This window comes from Enoplosus armatus, chromosome 12 (assembly GCF_043641665.1).
Source record: "Enoplosus armatus isolate fEnoArm2 chromosome 12, fEnoArm2.hap1, whole genome shotgun sequence".
NCBI classification, from domain to species: domain Eukaryota; kingdom Metazoa; phylum Chordata; class Actinopteri; order Centrarchiformes; family Enoplosidae; genus Enoplosus; species Enoplosus armatus.
In genome coordinates this window covers 12,294,505-12,310,829 of record NC_092191.1, presented here as the reverse complement: position 1 = coordinate 12,310,829, position 16,325 = coordinate 12,294,505, and the positions used below count along the sequence as shown (strand labels likewise).

Below are 16,325 nucleotides of genomic sequence, written 5' to 3'. Positions count from 1 at the left end.
CAGAAGCCTGTTACGCCAGACTGTTTTGAGCTAATGAAGTGAGCAGGCTTGAATGGCAAGCAGACATCATTTGTTATGTGTGGAGCAATGTGCAAGGAGCTTGTTGAGCCTTTGATGAGTAAATGTAAGAGGGGTAGAAAGTTTATATATGCATGGCAAAAAAAAACAAGTATGACTAAGAGGGTGACAATGTCTGCTTTGAGTGTTTGTGGGTGTGTTTCTGACCAAAGAACCTTGTTCATATTAGAGAGATGAATATGAAAATGCAGCTCGGGAAACTTGCCATAGTTTGTTCTCTCTCTTTCTCTCTCTCTCTCTCTCTCTCTCTCATGTTAACTTGTTGTAGAGGAGGGGTTTTGTCAAGCATAAGGGTAAGAGGAGTGTCCTGAAGTCCAGTGGGAGCCTCCCCCAGGGTTGTGATTGGCTGAGGCTGTTGTGAGTGAGTGCAGGGGAGGCCAGTAGGAAGGTGAGTGGTCTGGGAGCCTGCTAGGGGGCAGGCAGCCACAGAGAGCGGCCACCACTGCCTCTTAAAACCTAAGGTACTTCTCATTACAGCTACAGACTGATAGACAGAGAGCAGGGGAGGGCTGGAGACCGTTCTCAGAGAGGGAGAGGGAAGGAGAGTGAGAAATTGTTAACAGGGAAAGTTAGAAAATAAGCAGTACCACTTGTGTGCTCACCCTTCCTTGACTGCTGCCTCCCCACTGCACTACCTGAGGCACACATACACACACACACAGGGAGGTGTTTCAGGGAGGCTTAGAGGGCTGACTCTCCAGGGAAGAAGGGAATTAAACACTTTTGTTTTCAATCCACCGCGTCCATACTCAAGACACAAAAAGGGATTACAGCTTGTGCGCCTGCCCCACTTGTTCCTCTCTTCTCTCTGCATTTTGTCTTCACTGAGTTACTTTGGAGACTTTGGATACAACCTTCTTGAATTGTTGGTTTGAGCTCAGAGAGGCATGGCACACGGACAAAAGAGCCCCAGGTGGGCATTAACCCAGGGCTCCTTCAGCTTGGCACTGGGCCTGTCGCTCTTCTCCCTCCTCCTCCTCCTCCTCACCGTCTCGGCTGCAGATGAGTACGACTACTACAGCTGGCAGTCGGACAACTTCCACAATGGCCGCTTCTACACCAAGCAGCCCCAGTGTGTGGACATACCAGCTGACCTGCGCCTGTGCCACAATGTGGGCTACAAGAAGATGAGGCTGCCCAACCTCCTGGACCACGAGACCATGCCAGAAGTCAAGCAACAGGCGGGCAGCTGGGTGCCCCTCCTGGCCAAACGGTGCCATGCTGATACCCAGGTCTTCTTGTGCTCGCTGTTTGCACCGGTGTGCCTGGACAGGCCCATCTATCCCTGCCGCTCGCTGTGTGAGGCCGTGAGGGACAGCTGTGCTCCGGTGATGGAGACCTACGGCTTCCCCTGGCCAGAGATGCTGACCTGTGATAAGTTTCCCATTGACAACGACCTCTGCATCCCCATGCAGTTCACTGGGAACCACGCGACCCAGCCACCAGGTAGGGCAGCTATTTGCACATTCACCCACTCCGACACACACCCTCATTCAAACATGCTCGCACACAAAAGCATCTACACACGAATACAAGTTAAAAGTCAACAACAGTGTAAATAACTTTCATTTCAGTATCAATGAATCAGTATTCAAAAGTTTGAATTATGGCTTTTACAGCAGGTAAAATGTGTTTTTGACAACATTAACATGACGTTTTGCAAAATCTCTAATTTCAATGTCCTCTTAAAATCCAAAACGCCATGTGACAAGCTCAGTAGCCACATTACAATGAAGTTGAATAAATCAATAAATACAACTTAAAAGATTTGCATCTTTTCAGCTATCACGCTATAGCTGTTGCTGTATTGATCATGAATATTCTGTCCAAAACATGGTTTATGATGAGGTGCAACATATTCAGTTTAGTAAGCAACATCAATACTCTTATTAGCAAGTATTTTAATTTATACATGGGTTAAAATATTAAATAAATGTCATAAAAATATTAAATTTGTTATAATATGAATTTTGTTGTTCAGACACAAATGCAAAAATAAAACACTATTAAAGGAAAGCAAGTGAGGAAATATAGTTTGTAAATTTCAGGACTTTGATCCATCTTACTAACAACATTATTAAGACAGATGAGTGTTCAAGAGCCTGCAGAGTCAGAAACAGTGAGAGCCTGAAAAAGGCTGTGAGGCTCATATGGTATATGCACTGCAATGATGACAGATGAAGGTTTAATTGAGAGTCTATCCAGAGGAGGCCGGTGAGAGAGACAGGAGCAGGAGGAGGCTACAGGGGAAAGTTCTCGAGTAAGTGGACAGGTTCAGGACGGCTCCCTGCCATCCACATACGCCTCAGGGAGGGACAGAGACAGGCTGAGAGAGACAGACAGGAGACTGAGAGTCTCCGGCTGCCAGATCGCTCGCTGAGTTAAGATTAATGGACTGTGATGTTAAACACATCTTAACTGAAAAGGTGACACACACACACACACACACACACACACACACACACACACACACACACACACCTTTATCAGCAGACATCCATCAACAACTAATCAATCAATCTAACAAGTGAGTGAGTGGAGACTGTCTGGTTTCAAGCTGTCATGCATGCAGCTCACAGGCTGCTCTGCAGAGTGTCAAGAAATGAAGGAATGAACCCAAGATGGATGAAATAAGAAGGAAAATGACTACACTAGGGTTTCTGAGAGATTTGATTCACTAAAAATGGAAAATATTATATAATTTTTCACAGGCAATGAGTAAGAGGGCAGACAGATGGGCCAATAGTGAGCTGTGAGAGGGCGAGTGGGAACTAAATAGAGAGAAATAGGTGTGTGTGTGCGCCACGACTACTTAAGCAGCCTCTTCACAAAAGCAGTCAGTGCTGAGAGGGGGAGAGAGGGAGTTGATGAGAGTCTTTAGACAGTGGAGGGGGGACTGTCCCTACTGTGTCCCAGCCTGCTAGGCCTTTGTTGGGTCTGGCAGCCAGCAGGCCAATTAGCTAGAAGGCCAATTACTGAGCTCCCACTAATTAGTCGACATGACAGGACAAGAGAAGCAGGCAGAGAATGGGAATGGCTAAAGTCTGATTGTCCCTGAGAGAGCCGAATGGAGAGGAGTGAAAGGAGAGGGAAGCGGGAGAGTAAAGAGAGGCAGAATGGGAGAAAAGCTGCTTCCTGCTGCATAAAAAGTGTCTGCCTCTCTGCTTTCAATAAGGACCCGAAGAAAACGCTTTATTATTCTCATTATTCCACTTCTTGCCTTTAACCGTTTATTGCCATTTCTTATCTACTTAGGTTGAAATGTCCCTCATTTGATAAATATAGTTTCCTTAACTCGAGCTGTGCTTTCATATATTGTACTGATTTACTAAAGCACTAAAAATGAGAGCTAAATAATGCCAAAACATCATTTTAGTCCTGTCAGTCATAACAAGTTGTGTGACATATCTTTGATTTTTATCAATAATGTTCACAGCATACTGATATCTAACCATCTACCCTGATTAAAAAAAAAAGGGGAAAGATTCTCTGGTGAATTCATGCAGAGCTGACTTATTCCATTAGGGAAAATGGCTGTTCTGTTTTTGTAGGACTGGTATCAACTATGTGACATTTTGGCTTTGCAGAGCCATAACTCATTCTTTTACATGCTCCCTGAGAAGGAGGCAGATTAAACTTCATCTGTCACCTCCTCAAACAGGGAGCTGTTTGTTGATCCTATCTGATCAAATAATAATCAGAGGCGGCACGATTACAGAAAGTGACGCGAGATCAGTGCAAATGCGCAGAGGGATCTTTGTTATTAGGCAATTTTATGCAGAAATAAAAAATAAAAAATGGAATATTGGTTAAACAATTAACTGGTTTAACAATTAAATTTGTGCTTGTGTGTACGTATGTGTGTGTGTGTGTTTTTGAAACTAAGAGTGAACCCATATCACTTGTAGCCCGAAGGCTCAGTCACTGACATTTTGTTAAGAACCAGAGATTCTCAGATGTGCCGATGAGGCCATCCTGAGGACAAGCTTTTGGCTCTAAAACACACACACACACACACACACACACACACACACACACACACACACACACACACAGCCAGAAATAATAAAAAGGAATTTCAGCTAAGAACTGTTAGAAGTGAGTTTACTGGGAACCCTCTGTGTCAAAGGACATGAATGATTCTCTTCTCACAGGATCATATGAGGACTCTTGTGGTAGTCCAGGTGAATCTCGGGGAGTTGGATCAATCACAGGAATTAAGTGCTGTTCTACCTGCTGCTCTCCCTGTCCGGGAGGCCCAGATGCTATCTGAGCTATTCTGCAATTACATGATATCGCACGGTTCGAGGGCTCCTGTGGAACCTAACAGTACAGAGTTAGATTCACTTTCCACCTCTCTGTCAAAGCCAAAACTGAGAGGGACACCACCAACACCTGAGCTCAGGTTCTGTGTGTGGATGATTTTTGGCATGTGTTGGGGTTTGTGCCTGTGTGTTTGTGTGTGTGTGTGTGTGTGTGTGTGTGTATGTGTGTGTGTGTGTGTGTGTGTGTGTAACAGGGGCCCATGGGGTGTGATTATGTGAAACACAAGTCTGTAGATATTATACCAGGGAAGACAAGCAGACTGCTGACAAAAGAGTGCCCAGGCATCCCAGGAGCGAAAAAGGTCAGCTGAGCTCAGTCTGTCGGCAGAGCACAGTTAATGCCACCCATCAACTCCATCTTATGGATTTAATGATGCAACCTTTAGCTACTGTCAGCATCAGCAAACCAACAGGTAAGATAAGCGTAGACAGGATTCTGCTTAAGTGCATGGGGTAAACTCCATAACTCACACTGCATGTTTCCACAGACAACGCTCTTTGAGACAATATACACGTTGTCCAGTGAAAGTCGTTGAAATTGCATGGTGTGAAAGATATTGTCTGTCCTCGCTGTACTCATTGATGCGGCTAGTGTAAGTTACAACCATGCTAAAGGAGACAGGCAGCGCTGTCAGGTCCCCAGCAGCACAATGGGCGCTACTCATGTGGCCCTGGCTGCTATATGAAAGGGAAAATGTGATCCAATGCTCTGTGCATGGAAGACTGCCTCGGCCTTTTGAGAATGTATTTTCTCTTCTGTATAGGATTCCTACAGATGCAAGGAGCGTGCTGTGTTTTAGGGGCCCCGGGGGCTGCCTGTGGGCCATATTTAAGTCCTCCTTTGTCTGTCTGCATGCCGCATTAAAACAGATGTTAGGCCCTCCGACATAAATCACACGCTGCATTTCATCTCCGGCACAGTACCGTTTTATGTCATAAGTGTTGCTGCTCGTAACTTAAAGGGCCCAAATGAGGCATGAGATAGTGACCCACGCATACTTTAAATGGAACGTTCTTCCCATAAAAGTCACTGCGATGCTGCGGCTGCAGGCGATGAGGTACAAGTCACATCAGGGGATCAGATGACGATATTGTCAGATCTGGTTATCTTTATGATATGTGTGAGAGAAAGAGACAGTGAAAGTGAGCAGAAGCTTGTAACTTTTGCACGTAGTAAGATTTCACCAAACTGTCAAATAGATTTTAAGCAGATTTGTGGAATGTTGCAAACATAAAATGTGATTGACTAAAAGGCGTTTTTGCTCTTTTAGTCACTTAGTAACCATAATTTATGTTGTTGAAACTACAAAATTAAATAAATGCACACAGCAATTTCAACAAAATGACGATGATGATATCATCATTGTGTTGTCATGTTTATGGAGGTCACAGCAGACAAATTACAGACACTTCTTTATGGGGCCTTCTACTCCAAAGTTAAGTAATTATTTGACCAATGATTTTTTGCATCTTTATCAATACAAGAAGTGCTCTTAAGCAAGGTTTTCTAAGCGACTGAGACTTCATTGCCTTTCGCTGTTTTCAATCAACCTCTCTAATTTGTTAAAAAATACTTGGATGGAAAACCGGGTTATGTGAAAGAGAAAAGTGAGAGGGAGACAAGAGACAAAAGAGACAGCAGGGGCGAGAGACTGAAAAGGAGAAAGCGATATTAACCGCAGAGCTATGACTAAGTGAAGTTGTGCAGTTAAATTACTGGACTCTTGCCGTACGTCATTTCCACTCTGGCTTGCTGTTTGAAGATTAACAGCAGGTCTTTCCAACAGACCACCTCCCTACTCGCCTGCTCCCATCATCCTTTTCCTCTTTTCCTCAATCATCGACTCCAACCTCTTCATCCTCCACAACATCAGCTCCGAGTCCCAATATTAGTCACCGTGATTGGGAACATTAAAGTTTCTGTAATGACCCAGCGTGCAAATGACGAAAGGCAGCACACAAGAGGTAGTCAAAGTCCAAAGTCAACCAGAGAAAGAACATAATTCTCACAATTTAATCACATGGCATGGTAAAAAATTCCTAAACTGCTTTGAGATGATGGCAAAATACATTAATGACCTAATGTCAAAATATTTGCTGAGTAGAAATGCATCCAGGAATAAAAACACACCAAGCCACGCAGAAGTGATTCCCATCAGAACATGACGGTGACTCCCCCGACAGAGACCAGACCGCGATGAGGGCAGTCGTCGCTTAATTGATTTCTCAGCGGCATCCAAATGGTGGTTTTCTGTCCAAGCTCAACTAAGTTTCATGGAAGGACCACTTTCTCCTGACACATGCTCTGGCATCAACACAACTGGGCCTCCTGCCAACATACCACCCCTGTGAAACCAGAACGAATTACCATGGAGTCTGAATAAGACGTAACAGCTTCAAGGGAATCATTCAAAACAGACAAATCCAGAGTTTTGGCGTCTCTTGATCTGTGTGTGTGTGTGTGTGTGTGTGTGTGTGTGTGTGTGTGTGTGTGTGTGTGTGTGTGTGTGTGTGTGTGTGTGTGTGTGTTTCTGTGCTCTTGTCCCAGTCTTCATGTCAGCACCAGACAATTAGAGGCCTGACCCTGTAGGCCTTGCAGGTCTCCCCGCCTGTGAAAGCATGGGAACCCTCAGAGGAGGAAAAACTGGCAGTTACTCTACAAGAACATGGTTCAACTCCCTCCGACACACACATATGAGTGCATACACACATACATGCACTCAGTGGTGGTTAGGGGGTTCACCTCCCCACGACCCGAGCAGGGAAGCATGCTAAACTTTGACCCCTCTCATTATCTGCCCAGACTCTGCGGTTTGGGCTGGGGTGATAACCTTTGAACCCTGACTTTTAACCCAGGGGCCTGGGCTGGACTGTGCTAGAATAATCCTGTGTGTGTGTGTGTGTGTGTGTGTGTGTGTGTGTGTGTGTGTGTGTGTGTGTGTGTGTGTGTGTGTGTGTGTGTGTGTAAGTGTGAGACGCACAGGAAAAGAAAGAGAGAACAGAGAGGTTTTGGGGGGGAGAGATCTTAACATATTTTGGATATTGTGGTGAGCAAAAATGTAGCTCCCCTATAGGGAGCCGTCCTGAAAAAAAGCTGCCTTGTTCAGCAGGTCAGTGCTGTTGTCCCTTCAGGCACATTTCCCTTAAGGATATTTCTCTGCCGTGTAGATGTATATAGGTGGTGTGGGGAAGAGTGGGGAAGACTTCTATACCACATCCTTCTCTCCCTGACCCGTTCTAATATTATACCTTGTTCTTTCGATTGGCCCAAGGCTCTGTTTTGTGGATGAGTGGTCCAATATTAGATGTGTACAGCTACAACCAGCCGCTCTGGGATTACATGGAGTTTATGTAGAAATTGTCATGATAAAGTTTTATATTGAGCCTTTGGAGAAAATTGCAAGGTAGTAAGAGGCATGTCTGTATGTGTTTGTGTGTCTGAGAGAGAACAGATTGTAAAGGGGTTGGGTGATAGAAGTGAGAAATGTCATGAGAAGTCATGATAAAAAAAATCATATTTCCAAACATCAGTCAGTGTTATGCTGTGTACATGAGTGTGAATGTATGTACTTCTCTCTCTCATGTTGTATCTCCACCGTGTGGGTACACAACAACAATCACAAAGTCCCAAATCAAAGTTAGTGAGGCTAAACATGCTTTTGAGCAAAGCAGGCATGACCATAAATTTTGAGTTAAAAATAAACTGAACTTGTTGCTTTGGTTTCCCCTCGCTGTTTCACAATGTGTGGTTGCTGTGTGGCCCAAGTGCTGGCCGTGTCTGTGTACTGAATCACTTTTCACCATGTTCAGCTGCTCCTGCTGCAGCAGCGTTTACCTTTCTGCACAGCCAAGACCACGCCTGCACCACCAAAATATACAAGGGCCAGAATAAAAACATTTTGTCCAGTATAATTGCAGGGCAAACATCAGTCAGCCTGCTGGACTGTATATTCGCTCCGCAGCAAATAGCATCTGACATGAGGAGGGGGGCTGCAAATAGGTGCCTCAAAAGTGCTCAGGGCTTAACGATTTCATACTGACACGGCTTTGGTTTTGCTGACTGCACTTGACTAACAATGACCTCAACTCAGCCGTTAGATATTAGCTAATCTGGCCTTGATATAACCACATGAAAAGTGATTCGGTGTAGTTGTTAATGACAAATTATTTTTCTGTCCCCTCAGTGTCGAAGGTGTGCCCTCCGTGTGACAACGAGCTGAAAGCAGACAACATCATGGAACATTACTGCGCCAGTGACTTTGGTAAGTACCAGTCACATATAAAGTACAGTACAGGTGAGGAGGGGCAGTTTAATGCACAGCAGGACCGGTCTGTCTTTGGGGGCAGAAAGCAGAAAAAAACTACAGCTATAGCGCTCATTTTCTGCAGGTGGCACAAAAGTTAAAACTGCAGCAGCTATTGCCTTCATTGCCTGTAGGTGGCGACATCGACTGCTAAACTGCTGCTGCAACTTCTCTTTCCTGTGAGTGGAACAGGTTAGCATGTGTACAGCTGGTCTGGAAATGATTGACCAGTGCAGAATCTGCAGCCTGCTAAACAAAGTAGGATTGCGTTATTCACCACCATTCATAGTTTCATATTTATTAAATCACAAGTGCAATCAAGTGCAACTGTGTGAATGAAACAAGTTACAAGCCTGTTTCACAAATAAAAAATGAAAGAAAGGATTTGAGGTGAATTTAAATGTTTACATATCTGAATTAAAACATTTAAAATGCACAGGTATGTGCCATCATGAACATTTCAGAAATGTTGTTGTGGTTTTAAATTTGACTAAATGACACTAAAAGTAGCAGTTTATGTTACAACTCTTCCTGTCTATGACCAGTAGTCTAATAACATTACATTATGTTGGATAGCAAAAGTAAAAGCAGGACTACTGCAAAATACCTAATATAAAGGGTACTTTGTCAGTTGACATAAAAATAATAAAGTTTGGGCTTTATGATTTTGTTCATTACATATTTATTGTTTCAGTTTTGATCTTCTGTGTCTTCTGTTAAACCATACGTTTGCAAGCATTTGTAGAAAATGGGAAAAAGGAGCACAGACGTGAACCAGCAGAACACACATTACTGTTGTACTATTCCATCTGCTAGCATAACGTCTTTCTTCACATAAATTAATTGAACAGCTTTTAGACCCCAGAGTCCATTCAACATAATTTTCTAAACTTTCTACTTCCCAGCATTCCAGTTTCACCACAGTAATGACCTGCACGTGAAGCCAGAACATAATTATTCCATTATTTCTGCTCATCGAGGCTTTTGGCTCATCACAGTCCACAACAGCTGAATTTCTGCTTGCATGGACTATTGCCCCAGTCTTTAGAGTTAATGATATACTGCTCTCTATTTTCTCTGGTCATAAGATTCTGAGCACTGAACTAGAAATGGTGAAAAAAAAAAACACATAACCTTGAAAGACTCATGATGAACATGGCTTATGTGTCTGAACAGATTAGTGAAAATAGTGTAATTGAAAATGAAATGTGGCCAAACTATCTGCAGTTTTAAAAGAGACCAAATTTCACAATCTATCTTCTGGATTTGACCATCACCTACAAAATGGCCTGAATATAGAGAACACGACTCATTATAAATCATAGGTTAATAAACACCCAACACATCACATCCAACAGCAACAACAGAATAAGTCTTTGTGCACATTGCTCAACTCTGGTCTGCAGCCAAAATGTAGGCTCATCCCCATAATTAATCATGACTTTACCAAATCATAGATATTTATTTGTCTGATTAATTTCAGCATTACATATCTCAATCTTCCAACATGAGGGTGTTCCAGGAATCAAAAAGCAACACAGGAGATTCTTTATATTCATTAAAATGAAACATGATTTTATGTGAAAGCAGATAGCCAGCCATACATACACACACACACACACACACACACACACACACACACACACACACACACACACACACACACACACACACACACACACACACACACACACACACACACACACACACACACACACACACATTTTATTGGTTATTAATGCATGTGACTGGATGAGACATGAGGATGAGCAGAGAAGTCAAGATAACCATGACGTATGGATTTGGAGATCAAGGCAAGAATGACTCTACAATGTTATTCTATAGGGTGATAGCTGATTACAGCTGGATCTCGCGCTGTGAGAATTGTGTTACCTATTCATCTTTGGACACTGTTCGCCCTCGGAGCATTTTGTACTTCGTGTTTTATTACAGTCTACTTTTGATGTCTGCTCCCTCCACATTCCTTGTTGTACCATCCGGCAGCATAGTGCAAATGACAAGAGTAGAAAAGAAAGGGGGAGGGGAGTGAATCTGGCGGGGTTACAGACATGAAGCCGACACCTGGTTGGTAAGGGAGGTTGCTTGCTTCAGCTCAAACAAAACCTGGTTCTCTTCAAAATGACGGCACACTTCTCTCTCCTTCTCTTTCCATCTGCTTCTACCCCCAAAGAAAGTGAGTTTGTATAAAGACGTGGGCACAGCTTGTCACAAGGAGACTGGCCAGGCTGCACAGCGGGCCCCCACTGCGTCACTTATGACTGAATATGAGTGGGCATTCAAAGTGAAGCAGGGATGGAAATCATTTTATCCTTCCTATCTTTACTGAACACACACATGTACATGAATGCATTCATTCACAAAAACACGCACACACTCGGGCATGTAGGCACGCAAATGCTGCACATAAACACGCATCCTCAGTGAAGGAGCTGCATGTGAATCAGGTTGCGGATGAGAGGCAACTCAACACACACATTCCCTTCTTGAACATGCTATCACTTCGCATGTACTGTATACGTATCAGAGTGTACCGAGGGATGTTTACGCAACCGTAGACAAGCAGGCGAGAAGTGAAATGGCGTTCTTCCAACAGGCTCGGGTACATAGCGATGCTTCATACCGACCCTGCGCCTTTGCCCGGCCCATGATTAATTTCACCTGTCAAAATGTTCACCCAGAGAATTCCTCTCTTAAATGCTTGGCAGTTCAATTTTAATCTCTCACATTTTTAAATATGGACAGATACAAGTCAGTACTTCATTAGGCTGATAAACTGGAGTTTGCTGTAAGTCCACATACACTGGAAACGGTGTACAGAGGTGAATTGTTCTGGATTTTTTTGTCTTAAAAAGGACTGTAAGCACAAAGTAAGCACAATATCCCATCAGAGGAGCATGGGATGTAAAAACATATTACATCTGACTACAAAGTGCTTAAAGGATTGTGTCATGGGATTGTCCCATGTAGAAACATTATTGATGTTATAACCAGAGCTTAAGACTTAAGACGTAAGACTTGACCTCTAGTCAGACTTAGGTCCAAAAAATGAGGACTTGAGACTTGAATTGCACTTGACTGCTTGACTTGACCTGAGACCTGAAAGCAAAAATATGTCCAAGGATTTGACATGGACAGCACCAGACAGGCCTTGGATTGTCACACAGCTTGAGGATTTGAATTATTAGGCCTATGCACTGAAAGGACTCAGTTATGTAAAAAACACGTTTAACCCTGTTGTGAAAGGAAAATGTTGAATTGTCATTTAATGGTCAGCATCCAGAGATTTGAACGACTTGCATCTTGACTTACAATTTGCTTATAAAGACTTGGACTCATCCTTAAGGGCTTACGACTTGACTTGAACTTGCTTCAAAAGACTTTAACTGCCAAAAAACTTCGTTTATGGGTTTTCCCCAAGTCAGACACACAAACATACAGACAGGATGCAGTTTTTATACGCTGCAGGAGAGGTTAAATGATGGTACTCAGGAGAGGTGTAAAATAGCTGCCTCTTTGGCGCAGCACAGATCTCAGTGCTGGTCAAAGTAGAAATGTCACAGCTGCTTAAAGCAGAAAAGAACAAGGGAATCAGAGTAAAACACAGATATTTACACCCAGAAGCTGTTTATGTGTCGAAGAATAAAAGTTGAACTGAGTAAAAAAATAACTCTCCCTCTCTTCTCCCTCAGCCCTGAAGATGAAAATTAAGGAGGTGAAGAAGGAGAAGGGTGACCGGAAGCTGATTGCAGCACAAAAGAAGAAGAAAGTGTTGAAGCAGGGTGTTCTGAGGAAGAAAGACCTGAAGAAACTGACCCTGTACATCAAGAATGGCGCCAACTGCCCGTGTTCCCAGCTGGACAGCCTGGGCTCCAACTTCCTCATCATGGGCCGCAAAGTGGACCAGCAACTGCTGCTCATGTCCATTCACAAGTGGGACAAGAAGAGCAAGGAGCTCAAGTTTGCCATCAAGTACATGAAGTCCCATCAGTGTCCCACCTACCACACCGTCTTCCAGTGACACGGCTCGCTGTACTGTTCGCAGAACCCACGATCGCTCCCCGTTAGATCCAAATTCTCGTTTCAGTAATGCGTCCCTGAACCCCAAATCCCTGCAAAATCTCTTACCAGCCCACTACATAGTCCTACAAGGGTTTGCAGGGTGGTCAAGCTTTTATTTTCTCAGCTTTAACATAAATCAGGTAGTGAAGGGGTCATTTCTGATCTGCTTAGATGAATCAGACATATTAATGTTGGAGAAGGGAAAGACTGCACACTCTGCAACTCCCTCAGAATAATAAAAGCCCCCAAAGAAACCACAGATTTTATAACAATTTAGGTGATATAATTTTATTTCCCAAAGAAAAGCAGACATTTTGATCTACCCCCTGCAATTTAATAGAATCTTCCTTAACAATTCTACTTTCCTCTTCTGATATAGTAGAACCAATCACTTGTATATCTTACAGAAACTTTATCAATAAGAAATGGGAACGTAAGTATTGGAGGGAAAACATGTTTGATAATGTATTGATTATAGACAGACAGAATGCAAAGGGAGCTGAGAGTAAAAAGAGCTGAGAGAAATGGTACGCTACAGTATATGTGGGCTATGCAATGGGCCAGTGCACACACTGGCACAGAGCTCCCAGGAACAACATCAAAGCAGAGAAATGTAGAAGATCCACTTAACTGTATGTTTTAATAATGTAAAAAGTAGGTAATTCAGATGAACACTAGATGATTAGAAAACTGGGCTTTTTTCTTTTATCCCTGCTGGGAAAGAAGAGCGTTGGCACGAGACAGACTGACAGACTGGATGATGCTTCCACTGACTTTGTACAGCACCGTTTTTTTGTGGCCTGAAAGAGGGAAACTTGAATATTTTTTTGCTTTTTTAATTGGAGAGAGAAGGAGGTTAAGACAGAGAAGACATCTTCCTGAAAACAAGCGGAGAATAAAAGAGAAGGAAAAAGAGAGAAAGAGACTCTGGACAGAACCAACAATGTTGGGTTGATAAGTCTCTGGTACTCGCTATTTTTAACTATCACTCTTCATGTTTCCTTTTTTGTACTTAAATTTTTGAATTTTCTTCAGTTAAACTTCTATTGTATGAAAGCAGAAATCATACATACAGACATAGCACCTGAATTCACTGTTGCCGTAGCAGTAAAAAGATGAAAATTTAACTTTGGCAATATTTTCTAATCAGTTAACCTGTAAGTAGTTCTGTTACTGAAATACATTTTTGTTTTACAAAAAAGTAAATGAATAAAATATATTTGAAATTTTTATAAAGAATATTTCTTTGAAATGTGCCATTTCGTCATCATTATGATTAAACCACAAACTGCACCCCTTTGCATACACTAGACACACTTACACACACTTACATGAGACATTTAGTACTCATTTCATACCATGCAGAGCTAGGTACTCTTCTGGGTCTGAGTAATTCTTAATAGTTTTGTTTTCCATTTTAAAAATATAAAAGTAATGGTTAACTTTCTGCATTTTTCACATTTGACAGATTAAATAGTTCCCACCGAGCAATCAGATGCAAGGAACGGAAACCACACAGATTTTCATTTTCCATTTATCAGTCCAACAGTCCAAACATAGAAAATTAAAAACATCTTAATTTTACATTGATCTGAGAAACAAAAATTTTAATTTACTTACATTTTTATGAGGAAGATTAAACTGAGCAAAGCGTTACACAGACCTAATCTAAGCTGTCATTTTTCAAAGGATTGTGAGAGTGCACATGGCCTGCCTTGCACCTTCATTTTTCCTTTCAAAGAGAAAAAAAAGAGGTGAAACCTCTATTATGCTCAGTGCAATGCCAAAATCTTCCAGATCCACACTGGGCTCTCAGCTACACAAAGCCGGGGCTATAAAACCACCAGTATTTAAAGTTTAAGTATAAAGGGGTGACGCAGACAGACAGCAGGCTGCAATGTAACTGACCAACTTTATCAAAACCACCCAGAGCTTAATCACTCCAGACGCACACGTAACCAATTCACTGCAGTAAAAAAAGATCTGGCATCTTTGTTCTCCAAAATGCAAAATGGATCAATTGTGACACTGTTCAATGTGTATTGTCTTCCACCCCCACACTTCCCGAAATGTGGAGACTTTTGGAGACTGTTCGAAGCGTGAACGCCAGTATAGTGATGACCTATTTCCAGCTGATTGTGGAGATTGTGCACAGTCTGTCTCTAGACTGTGGAAAGACAGAAACAGGAGGGGACATGGATAATGGGGAGAGAACGTGTTGGACAGGACGGCCTTTATGGGAGACTTCAGAACCTACAAGTTCTCTGTGAGTGATCAAACCAGATAAAACACAAATTCAAATTCCATACAAGCGGAGAGGCCTTTGTTGGAAAGTGTTGACCCCATCCTTCAGACTTGAATCAGCTCTCATGCAGTAGATTACATGAAGCTTAGAAAGAAATGATGAGCAGCTTTAATAAAACAAGATGTGGTAAATCAGTGAGCTCAAAGAGGAGGGAGGGAAGGTGAAAAAGGAGACGGGGGAGAAACTTAGCTGGGACAGCCATCAGCACCTCCTCAAAGGTCACTTAATGGAGTTAATAAGAGCCTGATGAAGGACCAGCGACACACATAGAAACACACACACATACACTCAAAAAGACACACATGTTGGGGAAAAAAATGACTACAAGCTCCCATTGTCTTGTTTTTCTCCAATGAGACCTCAATTCAAACAAGCGTCACTTCCATCAAACATACGTGCATTTTAACATTGACTGGTTACAGAAGAGTGGAGGAGAAAGAGCATCACCACACACACACACACACACACACACACACACACACACACACACACACACACACACACACACACACACACACACTGTAGAAGAATGGCCACATTGTCTGTTTTTATTGCAGTGTGGTGATAAACAGCACCCTTTTCACAGTTGAATGGTGGCCGTCTGTCTGGCCACCTGCACACACACACACACACACACACACACACACACACACACACACACACACACACACACAGAAGAAAATATTAATCTTAACAAGTCATACATTATCATATACCGTACATTCAAGGAGTTAATGTTCCCTCACCCACCCACTTATTTTACTTGCTTTTCTACATTTTTTTTTTTTTGGACCCGAGAGATGGGTGTGATCAACTTACAACCGCTTTTTTCCAGTATTTGAGAAAATATTTTCCTTGTGTGATAAAGTTCATTTGGGGAATGAGCAAATGAAGCCTGGATGTGTGTGCTGTCAATCAGATTTATGGTATATTTTCACACATACCGACAGTGGCTGTAAAATGCTGATCTCTTCCAGCAGTCTCTTGATCAATGAGGTTTTATAAGATTTCTTTTCTAAGTTGTGGGCAATGAAAGAACAAGAAATATCCAATGATCCAATATTCAATATTACATTTTGTAACTTCACTCCAGTTTTCAGGATGGGTGGAGAGAGAGCATTGCAGAAAAACTGTGAGTCTGGAAGGAAGCCTGCGCTCTCTGCTTCTGGGCAACTGACTAGTAAAGTCTGACATTTACTGCTCGTGTTTTGAACTTCATTGTCTTTGGACGGG

The 16,325-nt window shown here is 42.6% G+C and overlaps 1 protein-coding gene across 2 annotated transcripts; it reads left to right on the top strand.

Moving 5' to 3' along the window:
- The first annotated feature begins 573 nt into the window (after positions 1 to 573).
- sfrp5 (secreted frizzled-related protein 5) lies at positions 574 to 14,026 on the top strand. Of its 2 annotated transcripts, none has more exons than XM_070915720.1 (3): positions 574 to 1,524; positions 8,588 to 8,665; positions 12,418 to 14,026. In XM_070915720.1, exons 1-3 carry the CDS (start codon positions 966 to 968, stop codon positions 12,744 to 12,746), a joined length of 966 nt encoding a protein of 321 aa, XP_070771821.1. In that variant the 5' UTR covers positions 574 to 965; the 3' UTR covers positions 12,747 to 14,026. The 2 variants fall into 2 exon arrangements, with proteins under 2 accessions (XP_070771821.1, XP_070771822.1); XM_070915721.1 differs by having other exon boundaries at positions 574 to 1,532; positions 8,596 to 8,665.
- Positions 14,027 to 16,325: the final 2,299 nt, after the last annotated feature.